Source organism: Gossypium hirsutum, chromosome A07, assembly GCF_007990345.1.
Source record: "Gossypium hirsutum isolate 1008001.06 chromosome A07, Gossypium_hirsutum_v2.1, whole genome shotgun sequence".
Taxonomy (NCBI): domain Eukaryota; kingdom Viridiplantae; phylum Streptophyta; class Magnoliopsida; order Malvales; family Malvaceae; genus Gossypium; species Gossypium hirsutum.
Window position 1 is genome coordinate 7,433,362 of NC_053430.1, and position 15,831 is coordinate 7,449,192.

At 29.3% G+C, this 15,831-nt stretch overlaps 2 protein-coding genes across 4 annotated transcripts; both read left to right on the forward strand.

The window, feature by feature from the left end:
* The first annotated feature begins 2,906 nt into the window (after positions 1 to 2,906).
* On the forward strand, positions 2,907 to 6,217 carry LOC107926685 (serine/threonine-protein kinase AFC2). 3 transcript variants are annotated; one of them, XM_016857573.2, is made up of 12 exons: positions 2,907 to 3,117; positions 3,638 to 3,851; positions 4,109 to 4,135; positions 4,247 to 4,400; positions 4,507 to 4,555; positions 4,650 to 4,764; positions 5,021 to 5,112; positions 5,210 to 5,366; positions 5,457 to 5,521; positions 5,618 to 5,715; positions 5,792 to 5,894; positions 5,972 to 6,217. In XM_016857573.2, the coding sequence occupies exons 1-12, from the start codon at positions 3,016 to 3,018 to the stop codon at positions 6,119 to 6,121; spliced, it is 1,326 nt and encodes a 441-aa protein (XP_016713062.1). In that variant the 5' UTR covers positions 2,907 to 3,015; the 3' UTR covers positions 6,122 to 6,217. The 3 variants fall into 3 exon arrangements, with proteins under 3 accessions (XP_016713062.1, XP_016713064.1, XP_040973386.1); XM_016857575.2 differs by lacking the exon at positions 3,638 to 3,851; XM_041117452.1 differs by lacking the exons at positions 3,638 to 3,851; positions 4,507 to 4,555; positions 4,650 to 4,764 and having other exon boundaries at positions 2,982 to 3,117.
* Positions 6,218 to 11,761: 5,544 nt separating this feature from the next.
* Positions 11,762 to 13,659, forward strand: LOC121232324 (cytochrome P450 71A1-like). Its single transcript, XM_041118069.1, has 4 exons — positions 11,762 to 12,037; positions 12,251 to 12,373; positions 13,042 to 13,213; positions 13,325 to 13,659. Exons 1-4 carry the CDS (start codon positions 11,762 to 11,764, stop codon positions 13,657 to 13,659), a joined length of 906 nt encoding a protein of 301 aa, XP_040974003.1.
* The last annotated feature ends 2,172 nt before the right edge of the window (positions 13,660 to 15,831 follow it).

Below are 15,831 nucleotides of genomic sequence, written 5' to 3' on the forward strand. Positions count from 1 at the left end.
GTTGAATGACACACACACACATATATATATAAAAATACAATATAAGGACAGGAATACAGCTGCACAACTCTAAGCATCTCAGATCAAGGCATCCATAAGCTAGACTCATAACTCCTATATCACTAACACTATCACACCATCCAACATTTTATTTTAATACACCAATTAGTTATAAACTCTACAATCCTGTCCTTCAGGCTTTGGAAAGTCCTATGCTTTTGCCTCCCCACAACATTTGGCAACCTTAAATTTTTTCAACATTTGTTATGCATCTTACTTTTAATGATTGCGACACCAGATCTTTTTCCTGTATTGTCCTGTTCGAACAAAAGAAAATTGTTAATTTTTCCAGATTAATGTACTGCCCAGATTGTTTTTTGTATTCTTGCAAAATTTCTTTCAATCCATTTACCCTTTATCTGGGGCCTTACTGAACAAAATGCAATCATCTGCAAATAGTAGATGCGTAATCGTTGGTCCTCTTCTACTTGCCCTCACGCCTTTTATTCTTTTATTCTTTTCGCTATCTTCATCAAAGTCAACAACCCCTCTCCACAAATTAGAAACAAATATAGACTTAGCAAATCCCCTTGGCTAAGACCTCTTGTTGGTTTGAAGCTTTCCCTCGTTTTTCCATTGATACAGATTTAGCAAGAAACTAAAGAGACGCACTTCATAATAAAATCCACCTATGCCTTCTCAAATCCCATCTTTAACATCATCTCTGCCAAAAACCCTCGTTTAACCCTATCATATGCCTTGTTCATATCTAGCTTGAGTGTAAAAGATCCATTCTTGTCTAATCTTTTCTGCTTTAGAGTATATAGGATATCATATGCCAGTAGAGTATTGTCTGTGATCATTCTACCCAGGATAAACACACTCTATGCCTCGTCAATACAATTATTAAGGACTCAACAAAATCTATTAGCCACTACTTTTGATATAATTTTGTCTAGAACCAAGCATAAACTAATAGGTCTAAAATCTTTCAAGTTATTTGGACGCAAACTTTTTTATATTAACACCATGAGGGTAGAGTTTATATTTTCCATAAACTTACCTCTATTTAGTACATTGAGGCACTACTCACCCACATCTCTTCCTATAATGTGAAACATTTTTAAGCAACATGATTTTTTAAATAGCTTTAATTTATAAAATTATTTTTAAATATATATCAAAATTTAGCCAAAGTTTACATAGTTTAAGCAAAAATTTAATGTTAACATTTGTCATATGGTAAAAATCAAATGAATATTAAAATATTCTTTTATACTTTTAAAATTTACCTATATCATACTATAAACATACAAACATAACTAATATTATTTAAACATAAAAATAGTTACTCATAAATTTAAATACGATTACTAGTTACTTATCAATATTTAAAATAAATCAATCATACAAATACTAATAATATTATTTAAAGCAAATAATAAAAATACTTAACCGATATTAATAACAATTCATATTATCATGGCTTTTGTCCATACTTTCGTGGTTTTTATTTTGTCTACTCTGTTCATATTATCAGGGCATTATCATGATAAAGCACAATGATGGTATTTATAAAATTGGATCCCAAAATGATGAAAAGGAGGATAGGTAATTTAAAACTTGACCTTTTGTGCATCGCTTATGCAGTGAGTCACTTAGGGCCATTGGCAATGAACTCTTAGTCGATCGAAATTCATCGTTAGGTTAGTCTAATGATGACATGATTTGGATGCAATTTTCAACGAATTAATCAATGTAATGCATCTTTAGTTTATTTTTTAATTCTTCTAGTGTTATGGCTACTATTAGTTTGCAAACATAATATTTATGCATGAGTTTATAGGTCATATTTATCGTTTATACTATATGTTATGTCTTGTAACAACATACTCTATGACCAAACGAATTCCTTTGCAAAACTAGATTACCTATTTCTCCACAAACCTCCCATTTGGGTTATGCTTTAGACTCTTAAGTTTATGCAAGGAAGAAATATTAATGGTAAAGCATTGATCATGAATTGCGACATCGAAGTGAAGATGAAGATGGAGGAAAGAGGAAAATAAAATAGCAATTAATAATTTATTTTAATATTATATTAAAAACTTTTATTATTATTAAAAATGTTATGTGTCAACTCTTAATTGGTTGAAGGATTTTCTTTAATGGAAATAATGATAAGGGCTCATAATGGCGATGAACTTTTAATTTTAAGTATATGATTTGACCAAAAAAAAAATTAGTTAGCTAACTAAAAAAATGATATAGTTTAAAAGCTGCTTTTTTCAATTAAGCTTAAATTTTAATAGTTAGATAACTAAAAAAAATTAATTTGTATTCTATAGGAAATCATTTTGGATTCTCATCCTTATTTTAAAAATCCAACTCAAAATAATTGTATACTTTAAGGGCAAAGGATGATTCTAGTTTTATATTTTAAGTTAAGTTATTTTAATTGGTTAAACTTTTTTTTAAGTTTTGAATAATAAATTTAATTATTATTAGATTAATAATTTAATATAAATATAAATATATAATAATTAGTAAATATATAATGAATATAATATTTTTATAACATAATATATTTCGTAAAGTACAAACTAAAAACATCTTATTCAAAATTCGATGGAACTGAATTTAAATTTTATTCAACGTTTTTTAAATATTATATTTTTATTTAAATCTTCTTATTTTGCGAATAATTTTTCGTACTCGAGCGAGTGTGTGCCCAGATCATCAGCATGTCTAAAATAGACATCATTAATAACAATTTTAGAAGGATCGCACATTCAAATGGTATATTCCGTCAATCCAACGGTAAACCTCTTGACACGTGTACGGCAAGATAACATCACAACCGCCTCGGTCCCTTTAGTTGTTAGGTTAAAAACTCGGGTATGGTGAGCGAAACCTTATCAAGAAGAAAGGGGGAAAAATATTTATTTTCAATTTTTTTTTTTCATTTTCACGGGAAAAAGAAAGAATTTCTTTCTAGATCTAGTCTTTACGATCATGGAGATGGAGAGCGTGACGGAGTTTCCTCATACGCATATGGATCGGCGACCTAGAAAGCGGCCGCGATTGGGATGGGACGTAACTCAGTTGCCGCCGCAGGTATCGCCTTTGTTCTTTGGTTTTCTTTTCCTAGATCTGGTGAATATTTACCCTATGTGTAGAGCTTTCCAATTTACGAATCTGTCCTGTAAAGGTTAACATGCTTTTTTTTTGCGGATTTTCCTTAGATCTGCTATTATTTGATTTGTTCTTTTATCCTTTGTTAATTTGTATGTTTATCATTCAGTTTAACCATCAATTTATCCTTTTTTTAAGAAGAAATTCGTGTCTTAGGGATTTATCCCTCAATTTGTAAGATTTCAAGAGCATCGGAAAAATAGAAACAAATTCTTCAATATGTTATATTTTGTGTTGCACGAGTCTTTATTATGATAATTTTTGGGATAAATAATTACTTTTTAAGCATCTTTTAGATATTATATACTGTTTCTCTTTCGTTTTTGCTTATGGACTTTTTGATAGGTAATAATAAGGGATTTTAAGGTGATTGGGAATGATAAAGAAGTGTTGAATTTTTTTTTATCTTTTAGTGGTACAATGAATGGATGGCTGTGTGTAGGCTCAGGTAGGAATGTTTTATTCACAAGAGATTTGGAATGTGACAAGCGTTGCTTCTACTGCAAAAGCACCCTCAGATTGTGCTAGTACTATTACTACTAGTTCTTCTGTAGTTCTTAATGGTGGAGTTGCTCGAAACGGTTCTCCCCCGTGGCGAGAAGATGACAAAGATGGACATTACATGTTTGAGCTTGGAGATAATTTAACCTCTCGCTGTAATTTCACTTTTACCATCACAAGCTTATATTCATTGATAAATTGCCTTGAAAACCATAAAGCAAAATGCTTGAATTGGTATTTGGTGAATAGGATAATTGTATTTCTGGATTTGATTGTAGGTTAACTCTCAATGGTTTAGTGTTATGGTTTAGTGATAATTATCATTTTCTTTATTGTTTTAAGGAGTTTTCAACACATTTTTGTTAGTTATTTAATACTTTTGTTTCTAATTTTCCTTTCTTTATGGTTGCAGATAAGATACAGAGTAAAATGGGTGAAGGTATGCCTTAGTGAACATATTGCGTCTTTTGTTTACCTATGGTTTGCATCAATATCTATATGCCATTTCATCTTAGTAGGCATCTCTTTCCTGACTTCCATCCTTTTACAGGTACTTTTGGTCAGGTTTTAGAATGCTGGGATAGAGAGAGGAAGGAGATGGTTGCTATCAAAATTGTTCGTGGAATTAAGAAATATCATGAAGCAGCCATGATAGAAATTGAGATGCTGCAACAGCTTGGGAAACATGATAAAGGTGGCAATCGGTGAGTTATCCACTGCATTAAAATTATATTTCACTAGAGCTACCAACTTTATAACAGACTTTTTGAAGTTCTTTTTGCAATGGTTAAATGCGTTCATTCCTTGCAGTTGTGTGCAAATACGGAACTGGTTTGACTATCGTAACCATATCTGTATTGTAAGTATATGATTGATTTGTGATGGATTGCTTTCCCCACTGACCAATAATTTGGGGGTTAAAACTTGTGAATGAATTTAAATGGTTTCAACAGGTGTTTGAGAAGCTTGGACCAAGCTTATACGATTTTCTACGGAATAACAATTATCGCTCATTTCCCATTGATCTTGTCCGCGACATTGGCAGACAACTATTGGAATGTGTAGCATGTGTGTAATAATTACTAAGCTAGTATCTCTGCCTATCCTTCTTATGTTGCCATTTTTAAGTTATCATTATCTCGACTGTTAAACCTTAATATAAAATGAAAGCATTAGGTTCTATGAATGCCTTCTGTTAGCTATTAGAGGTGTCTGAAGTCTTTTCCTTGGAAAGCATTTGCGTTGATGTTTACTAGAATGGTACCAATTGTTGTGCTTATTCTGTCACTGGTTTCTTATAGTTTGCTCTTGTTAATATTTGCAGTCATGCATGATCTGCGTCTGATACATACGGACTTGAAACCAGAAAATATTCTTCTTGTCTCTCCAGAGTGTGTTAAAGTTCCTGATTACAAGGTATTTTCCTTTACTTGTGTAAATTCCCTATCTGTGATGTATTACCTCTGTCTGTCATTTCTTGGGCTAATTATTTATATTATTTTTATGCTGTCAGGGTACATCAAGATTTCCTAAAGGTAGTTCTTACTTTAAAAGGTTGCCAAAATCTAGTGCCATTAAGGTAATAGATTTTGGTAGCACTACTTATGAGCGTCAAGATCAGACTTACATTGTGTCAACACGACATTATCGTGCTCCAGAGGTTATTCTTGGTAGGCATTTTCAGGTTATTACGGTTCTAGTATCAATGGTTTTAGAAAATGGTCACATGATCAATAAATTTTTTATATCGGATTTTATAGGAATGGGATGGAGTTACCCTTGTGACATATGGAGTGTTGGTTGCATCTTAGTTGAATTATGCACGGTATTTCAGGAAAACCGATTCATTTTATTGTGGTTTTGTAAGATCGCAAAATGATTTATGAGCACAGCACTTATACAACAATTGATATTCGGTCAGGGTGAGGCATTGTTTCAAACACATGAGAATCTGGAGCACCTTGCCATGATGGAGCGGGTGTTGGGCCCACTACATCAGCACATGTTGAAGAGAGTAGAGTGCGTGGTTCTTTAGTTTTTCATTTTCCCCCTTTGTCTTATTGAAGTTAATTAACATGTAGTTTGTGGGTTGCAGTCGACGTGCGGAGAAGTATGTTAGAAGGGGTAGACTGGATTGGCCAGATGGTGCTGCATCAAGGGAGAGTATGAGAGCTGTTCTTAAGCTACCTCGTCTTCAGGTATGGTTTTGTTTCGGGCGAGCGTCACGATTGGTGGTGGGTTATGTTGGTCTAATAGGCTTGTGCAATGATTGCAGAACTTGATAATGCAGCATGTGGATCATTCAGCTGGGGATCTAATCCATCTATTGCAGGGGTTGCTTAGGTATGACCCTATTGATAGGCTCACTGCTCGTGAAGCTCTAAGGCATCCGTTTTTTAGCGGGGACAACAAGTTTAGGCGATGAGCATGCGATATGCTTCATTTTTATAAATTGCATCAAACATTCAGTTACATGAAAATTGTATCATTAGTTGGATTGAATATACTCTTTTATAAATTATCCTCTGTCCTTGTCCTTGTTGGTTCAATGCATCTCTGGGGCAATTCACACTTGAAATAAGTTGTTGGAAATTAAAGATAATACAATTATAATATCAATTAATCTAAAATTTAAAATTTAAATACATTTTATATGGTTATCTTCAAGATGCAAAATTTTAAAAAAAGCAGCTGAATTTTCTAAAAAGCACTCAAAAGTCAACTGTTTGTAGAGTTGACTCAAACGAGGCCTAAAGATGTCAAAAACACTTCCGAAACTTCAAGGAGCTTCAAAATTTTGAGGTAATTATAATTTGGGCTCGAAAAATTCATTTATAGTAACTAGTATATTTAAAATAAAAATATTTAATAGTATATCTTTATTTAATTGTAAATTAAAATAAATGTTAAAAACATTAATTATGAATAATACAATTATTATATACATATTAGTTTTTAGAAAAAAAATTGTTATGCATTAAATTTAGCATAAGTAATAAATATAATCTACTTTTTATAGGTTGAAAATATGCTCCTATTACATTTAGAATTTAATCATTTTACTTTTATCTTTTGAAATTTAGTTATTTTATTGTTTAGAACAATGTTAAAATATTTTTATTAAATTTGTTGGTGTGATATTTTGAAATAAGAGAAATGTTTGCTCAGTAACTATGCAATAAAAAATGACATTGAATTGAATCTAAATTTAATAGAAAAATTTTAATAATGTCAACAATTAGACTTGTATTTTTAAATAAAAAAAAATAGAGAGACTAAATTTTTTGAAATAAAAGTAGAGGGATTAAATTCCAAATGTGCGAAAGATACCAAGACCTAAAACCTATATTAACCTATCCTAGCTTTAATGGTACATCAAGCCCTCGAAGTATATAAAAAAAATTTTAAGCCCATTTGAGAACAAAATTTATCAATTAAGTTTTTTGAATGAGTTGATCTCTTGCTTAATTGGTTGTTAACAAGTATTGAATTAGCTATCATGATGGCAGCAGCGGCTACTAATGAGACAATAATAAACCAACAAAAATACAAGTTGAAAAAATTATTATTTTAGATAAAAAGACATCCAAAACCGTTTAAATTTGAACATCCTTCTCAACGTAATTTTTTAAATTATATACAACTTTAGAAACTTTAAAAATATAAAACATTATAAAAAATTATACAAAAATGAGTAATGGAAGTTTCTTAATTTTGTTTGTGATATTTTTGCAACCCAAAAATAAGCTTGATTTCACAGAAGCTAATAAAATCTAAAACATGGATTTATTATATATTTTATTGAAATCCATTGCTTGATTAAAAAAAATTATATTTATTTTATTATTTGACATTGAAGTTAAGCGTGGGCATAGAAAATATTTCAAACACCAATGCCATGATTAACAAATTGGATAAAAAGAACTTCAAAATTTTATAGAATGAAAGGCAAAAATCACCCTTTCTTTTTGAATCATAATTATTATAGTCCCCCCAAATTGACCAAAGCAATAATGGTGAGAAATCATGATTCCTTCCTTTTACTAATAATGGAAGCCAATAAAAAATAAATAAAGGTTAAAAAACAAATTAAAATTTTTGTATAATATTAAATTTAGCTCTTAACGTTTTATTTTTGTTAATTTGATTTTTTTTTGGTTAAATTTCATCATTAACTTTTTAAAAGAGTTCAGGCACTTTTTGGTTAACGAAATGTTGACTAAAATATTACTTTTTTAATGATATAAGTATGGCAACCCATGTTACATCTACACGTACATTACTTGTCATATATGTAACGTCAATAAATAATTTAAAAATAAAAAAAAATAATAAAGTTCATAAAAATTTTTAAAAAAAAGAGTATAAAGTACATATGGATTGCCATATGTGCTGCTATGTTTAAAATTTTACCGATTTAGTTAGTATTTCCATTAAAAAACCAACAATTCAAATCTTTTTTTGAAAGATTAATGGTCAGTTTTGACATTTTTAAAAGGTTGAGAGCCAAATTTAATTAAAAAAAAGTCAAATTGCCGAAAGATATAAACGTTAGGGGCTGAATTTATTATTATGAAACAAAATGGACTGAATGAAGAACACTTACAAACTGAAAAGAGAAAAAATTTGACTCAATGAAAAACACCTAATTGAGATGGAACTCAGTCCAAAGACGAGATGACTCTCATGACAAGAGAAAAATCTTAATGAACTTAAATAAAATTTACACATCAACTGCACATAATAAGACTCAAAATTTATGCATATAATTATTAATGGTGAGCCCTAAGCTTGAGTATTCAAGACCTAGAATCTTTGCCTTTGCCAATTATGCTAAGGCATTATTGGCCCAAAACTTACAATTTAAATCATAATGCTTTTGATTTTTTTCTTTTAATATGTTTCGATAAAACAAAGGTTAAAATATGTTATAAGTATCTATACTTTTCATAAATTTGAAATTTAGCTTATATATTTTTATTTTTAGGAATTTAATCCATTATTTTTCAGATTTCAAAATTCAGGTCCAACTATTAACACTGTTAAAATTATTTTGTTAAATTCAAGTTCATTACAACTTCATTTTTTTATTTATATTGCTACTAAGTAAATTTTTTTTATTTCAAAATATCACACACACACACACACAAAAATGACAATAATAATAATAATAATAATGTTAACAATTAGACTTGATTTTTGAAATTTGAAAAATAAGAGACTAAATTCTTGAAAATAAAAGTACATAGACTAAATTCTATATTTGCAAAGAGTACAAAGAACTTTGATATACTTTAACCTACGACAAAAACTCCTTTAACTATTTACGTAAACAAAAGTTTGGTAGGTGATTTACAAGAGCGATGCTAAAAAATTTGTTTAGGCGAATTGAGATAAATTATAAAATTTGAGAGTTCAACGCTAAAAATCTTACATTAAAAATGTTTAAATTAAATTATCAATTTTTAAAAGAGTTAAAATTATATATATATATATATATCATTTAACCAAAGGTGTGAAAAACACTAAACTGATTTTTTTTTTTTTAATTTGAGGAGCAACTATAAAACATTTTTCCCATTTAACCAAGGCCCTTGTCCCCTTTAGAGAATTAGCACCTCTCAAGCTCTTGCCATGTCACTTGCTTCTCTTGTCTATCTATATTCTATAATACATATAAAAATATAAATTTGGAGAAACTTTTGAACCGATAAAAATATTATTTATTTTTCATCATATTACTAAATTAAGTTTAAAAATAACTATAATTTAATTTAAAATTATTAGTTAAAAACTTGTGCTAATTTTAAAATAGAGTTATTACTTGAATAGAACTTTAACCATCTTAATTGTCACTCAATTAATATTAATGTTATATATCAATTAAAATTTAAGTTTAATTTTATAAATAACATTAAGTAATTAGGTGTCTTTAATCAAGTAGCAACTAAGAAAAATTACCAATAAAAAAATAGAGGTAATATCGAATCTTATTCGTATAACAATGGCACCAGAGAGAAATTGAATGTTATTTTAATTGACGATGAAGTAATATAATATTATGATTTTTTTTTTTTGCATTTTTATGTAAGTTGTTTATACTATGTGAAGCAATCACACTTAAAACTATTTTTTTATTCATTATTTGTTTGGTGCAGATAAAAAATATTATAGGTTTGTTTTGAAAAGCGAATCAAATTTCAACAATTATTTGTATTCACTATTATTAAATGTGTTTATTAATTTTGTGTAAATATATTTTATATTTATCATGAAATATTATTATAATTGTTGCATGTTATTTTACCTTTTTTTTTCAAATTAGTATTGTAGTTTATTTTCTTATATAGTCTAAATTTGTATATTTTTTAAAAATTAAGAGAAAATATCGTTATAAATGATAGGTAACAATAATTAAAAATACATTATAAAAACTAAATAAAAAGTAAACTCGTAAAATCACATGCATTACATGTAACATTAGCAACTAATAATTTAAAAAATATCAACTTACCTTTTCATAATTGAAAAAAATAATCTAACATCTCTTAAAATCTATTTACTAGTAAAATCCAAGTAAAAAAAAAGAGAGAGAGACAATTATACATTTATTATTTATCTATTTTATTTGATTTATTTTCCTCCATTTTTAATTACTAAACAATGAAAATTTAACCACCTTAGAATTACATTGGAGTACTATAAAATTGAATTATATTTTATTTCAAGTAAAATGAATTATTTTAAAGTTAATATATAAAAGTGAAATAAAATTAATCTAAAATATTTATCATAGTTAAAAGGAAAATATAATTATTTATTAAATAAATAGGACAAAACCCGAACAACCAAAGCGACTAGCGTGACTCAAATCCAGGCCGCACCTGAGACAATAATCATCCTTAACTATTAGGCCATCACATGGGGTTCAATTGATATATCTTTTTAATATTAAATCTGATGAGGTTTTGAATATTTTTTGAACATATGAAAATTAAATTAATATTACCCAAGAAATTGATTATTGAATAAAAACATGTTTGATTAAATTGGTATTTTAATTCCATAAACTGAGAAATGCAATACATGATGAATTTAAATATTTCTATGAATTTGTTTTGTTTAAACATTGAACTTAACTACATCAAAACCTACAAAATTCCAAACTACATTCTCAAACAAACATATAATATATAAAGAAGCGACCTTTCTTATGGGAATCTTTGATAAAAAGATGATCATACACAAGATGCTAAACATAAGGAATAAGATGATTGAGAAATGAATATTATTTAAATACTCAGTTTTAATTTGATTCTGTTCTAATTTAGTGTGACTACAAGATAAGAGAAAATCGTTTAAGTCTTGTGGATTAAAAAAATATATATATTTATATAATTTTGACTTTCATTTTGAGATTCAACTAGACTCTACTTTAAATTTAGACAAAATTAAATGATAATAAAAAACATCAAGAATTGAATTCTGAGTCTTGTGGATAAAAAAACTATGTTTAGAGAACTTTGACTACTCATTTTAAGATTCAACCCGATTCTACTCTAGATTTTATCAAAATCCAATGACTGCAAGACAACAGAAAACCTCTTGAGTTTGAGATAACTTAACCTGACTCCACTCTGAAACAACAAAAAAATCTAAAAATATCCGAGTCATGCTAAATTGATGGAATTTTATATTGCAAAAAGAAGAAAATAAATAAAAATGGTTGACAGGAGTTTTTCTTATTTAGTTCATAATTTGATCTGCAAAAAGTTGGAGACCATTAATGGAGCTCATCAATGAAAATAAACTCTACAACCCCTTGTTTCTCTCTTTCATCCTCTTTATTTTCTCCTTTTTACTTCGGCTTAAACTATCAAAACACAAATTACAGAATTTGCCTCCTTCTCCCCCAAAGTTACCAATCATTGGCCACCTTCATAAACTTGTGAAACTCCCCCACCGATCCCTTCGAGACCTTTCACTAAAATATGGGTCCTTAATGTTTCTTAAATTAGGTCAAAATCCAACCCTAGTTGTATCATCAGCTGACTCCTTGAAAGAAATGGTGAAAAACTACGATACTGTTTTCATGAACAAACCAAACACCACTGCTGCAAATATCTTGTTTTATGGGTGCAAAGATTTGGGGTTTTCACCTTATGGAGATTATTGGAGACAAGTTAGGAAACTTTGTGCTCTTGAGCTACTAAGTGCTCGAAGTGTTCAAACGTTTCAGTTCGTAAGAGAAGAAGAAGTTGATGCTATAATAAGGAAAATCCATGAGGCTGCTGTTAATGGTGATGTTGTTGATTTAACCAAGATGTTAATGGCGTCTCGAGTAACATTGTTTCTCGATGTGTTATTAGTCGAAAAGCTGAAGACGATAATGGCGGATTTCATTTTGGAGAGTTAACGAGGAGGGTTATGGTTCTTTTCACCACCTTGTGTTTTGGTGATTTTTGGCCGTCTTTGAAATGGTTGGATTATGTAACTGGGTTTATTTCGCGATTGAAATCAACTTTTTGGGAATTGGATTTGTTTTTTTGATCAGGTAATTGATGAACATAAGGAAAAGGAAGCCATTGATGAAAAGAAAGACTTCATTTCTATCATTTTGCAACTTCAAAAAGATGGCTTGGATCTCACTCAAGGCAACATCAAAGCAATCATACTGGTTTTTTTTTTCTTTAACTCTCTTCTTCTCATTTCTTTATGTTTTCCCTTTGTTTATATCCATTTCTAGACTGTTTAAACAAAAATATTTGAGGGGAATTAATTAAAATTTTCTAAAAATTTTCAAAAATTTTAAGAGTTTAATGAGAAAATTTTTAAAAAAAAATTCGGGTCTAATTAAATTTTTTATGAGATAATGAGAATTTTCAAAAATTTTAAGAGAATTTAATTAAAATTAAAAAAAATTGTAATAAGAATTTTTAAAAATTTGAGGGGAATTAATTAAAAATTTCTAAAAGTTTTAAGAGAGAAATCAAACTTTTTCAAAATTTACGTGAGAAGCCATGCCCTCTAGGCCACCATAACGGTCCGCCTTTGCATATAGATAATTCTACTGGATTTTGTTAATTTTGTGTATATAAATTGATGAAGTGTTGATTTTTAGGTCAATATTTTTATTGTAAGGTTTAACAATGTTACTCAAATAAAGTAGAGAGATTAATTTTTTAATTTTCGTAAAATAAAAGGATAAAATTCATAATTAAATCTTAAATATTATAAAAAAATAAGATGCATAAGGATTAAGAATTAAACAACAAATAATTTATATATTTTTAAAAGAAAATATGAATAGTTTTATTTTTATTTTGAAAAATTTTGGTTTTTCAGGACATGTTTGCTGGAGGAACTGAAACAACATCCACAACAGCAGAATGGGCAATGTCTGAATTGTTGAAAAAATCAGACGTGTTGAAAAAAGTTGAACAAGATGTACGAAAAGTGGCGAAAAACAAACAGAAAATCGATTTAAACGACCTAAATGAAACGAAATACTTGAAATGTGTGATCAAAGAAACATTAAGGCTTCATCCCCCAGTTGTTTTCTTGGTCCGTTGAGGAACATCAGAAGCCGTTAAACTAGGAAATTACGACATTCCACCCGACACTACAGTTTTCATCAATGTGTGGGCGATTCAAAGGGACCCGACATGGTGGGAAAACCCCGAAGAGTTCATCCCGGAAAGATTTGAGAACTCCAGGGTTCATTTTAAGGGTCAAGATTTTCAGTTCATCCCGTTCGGATGCGGGAGAAGGGATTGTCCTGGGATGCCATTTGCGATTGCATCGCTTGAATATTTAGTTGCAAATCTTTTGTTTAGGTTTGATTGGAAGTTGGGTGATGGTGAAACTACGGAGACTTTGGATTTGATTGAAAACTATGGGCTTACTGTTAATAAGAAAGTTCCTCTTCGTGTTATGCCCACCATATTTCATCCATCTACTTAGCCATTTTTCATCTCATCTCTTTCTCTACTTTTGTTTTATCTTCTTCATTACAACAACACTACTTTTCTATCCCATGCCATATTTCATGTAGTTTTCGACTTCAATAAAAACAATTCATCTTTTCTAATTGAATTGAGTTTTACTCACTCCTATTTTATATCGTTATTTGTTGTAAAAAGTTGTTGCATTTAAAAGTTTTTACTTTTATCTATGGGTTAAATCACTTTTTGAGACTTAAACCTAGCAACTACTCTCATATTAGGGTCTAAATTTTATTTTTGTCTAAGTCAATCCTTGAACATGACAATTGTTATCACGTTGGGGCCTAAACATGAGGTTAGCATTTAGGCTTAGCTTGGTAGAGTAAAAAGAAAATTGGAAAGATATAAAATCGAAACAGTAGAAAAATAGAATGATAAAAAAATATAAATTTCCTTTTCATGGTGTGTTTGGTAGGAAAGGTGGAAAAATTTAAAGAAAAAATAATTTTCTTTCTATTAATTACTTGGTAGAATTGAAAAATGAGAGGAAAGAAAATGTATAATTTTGAATTAACATACATCCCTCCCTTATTTTCTCTCTTCTTATCATTCCAATTTGGAATGATTTGTTTTCATGCATTAGGCAAGAAAATGATCACTATCATATTTTCTTTTCTCTCACTTTTCTTCCGTATCAAGTACACTCAAAATTTATTTTCTTTCTGTTTTTATTTTCTCTCATTTCATCATTTCACTTTTCTACTCTATCAAGCACACCTCTAGATAGAATTAGTGCAACACCCCTATACCCGGTCCGGCTATATGAACCCGGTATAAGACTATTATGTTTGGTGCCAAAGAGATTTTAGCTAAACACTGTGTAATTTAAACATTTACCCATAATATTTTAACTCAAAAATTATTATTATAAACATCTGGGGTCGTTAATGGATGTTTAAACAAAAGGTATCCATACCTCAATACAAAATAGCAAAAAACTTGGAGGATTAACAGACATTGCTCAAAGATTGCATAATAGAAACCCTTTTCAAATAGCTTAAGGCTTCTATTTATAGTGAATGAATATAAACTTTGAAATGACAACAAATTGAAGAAAAATGTGTCCCCAACAAAAGTAATTGTTAGTTAAAGAAGCAACATCACGTCAACAACCAACAATCATACCCTTTAAAGACATTGTTTTGTGTCTCAAAATAACCACAGAGAGGTCATTAATCCCACAACGGTTAACCGAAATGACAAGTGGTCATTGTTATACACTTCAACTTTACTTAAAAAACGACAACTCATCACCTCAAAATTATAACCTCGAGAAGAACTGAGAGGGTAATTGTTATTGTGGTAGTCTATACCGTATTAGTTGGTATGTACGATTTCAATCCTAAACTAACATCTAGTCTATGTTTCATTCCAATCAAAATTTTGGTGTGTTTTAATCAATTCAATGTGTTTCAACTTATTTTGATCAAATACCAACTTATACCGGAGCATATCAATTCATACTAATTAATAAAAAATTTTGATATTTTAAACCAAAGAATTTATACCCTAACACGAGTCTAAATTAAACTCTATTAAAAATAATAATAATAATAGAAATCCACTCTAAATCCTTTTTTCTCTTATAAATACTATCTCTTATTCTAAAATCAATGGGAGAGAATACCATTACCAATTATTCTACAAAAATATCATTCAAACACGTTGCACCACATGTGGTGTGTGGCATCACCATAATCTACTCCGACAATTTATATATCTCAATTATTATAAAAAATATAAACATGATTTTTTTAATGCATTATTAATACAATAATTATTAAACAAACAAGTGGGGTTTTCTGTAGCAAGAGACCGTGCACTTACTGTCCCATTGAGAAATTATTGAGGCAAACAGGATGATTTAGATTCTACCACTCATTATTTTTATATGCATATAGTGAGGACCTTTTTAGAAAAAAAAGGTTGTAGAAAAGCAAAAGGTACTTTTTCCAATGGGAAAATGATTCGTATTGTTCGGCTGGAAATTAGAAGGAAGAAACAAAATCCAAATTGAATTGGGTTTAGAGCTCCATCCAAGTGACTAAAGAAACAAAATTGAAATACAACTTAAGAATAAATAGACATTGGAGTGTGAGGAAGTTGGCCATCTTTTCACAATCACTTTTCG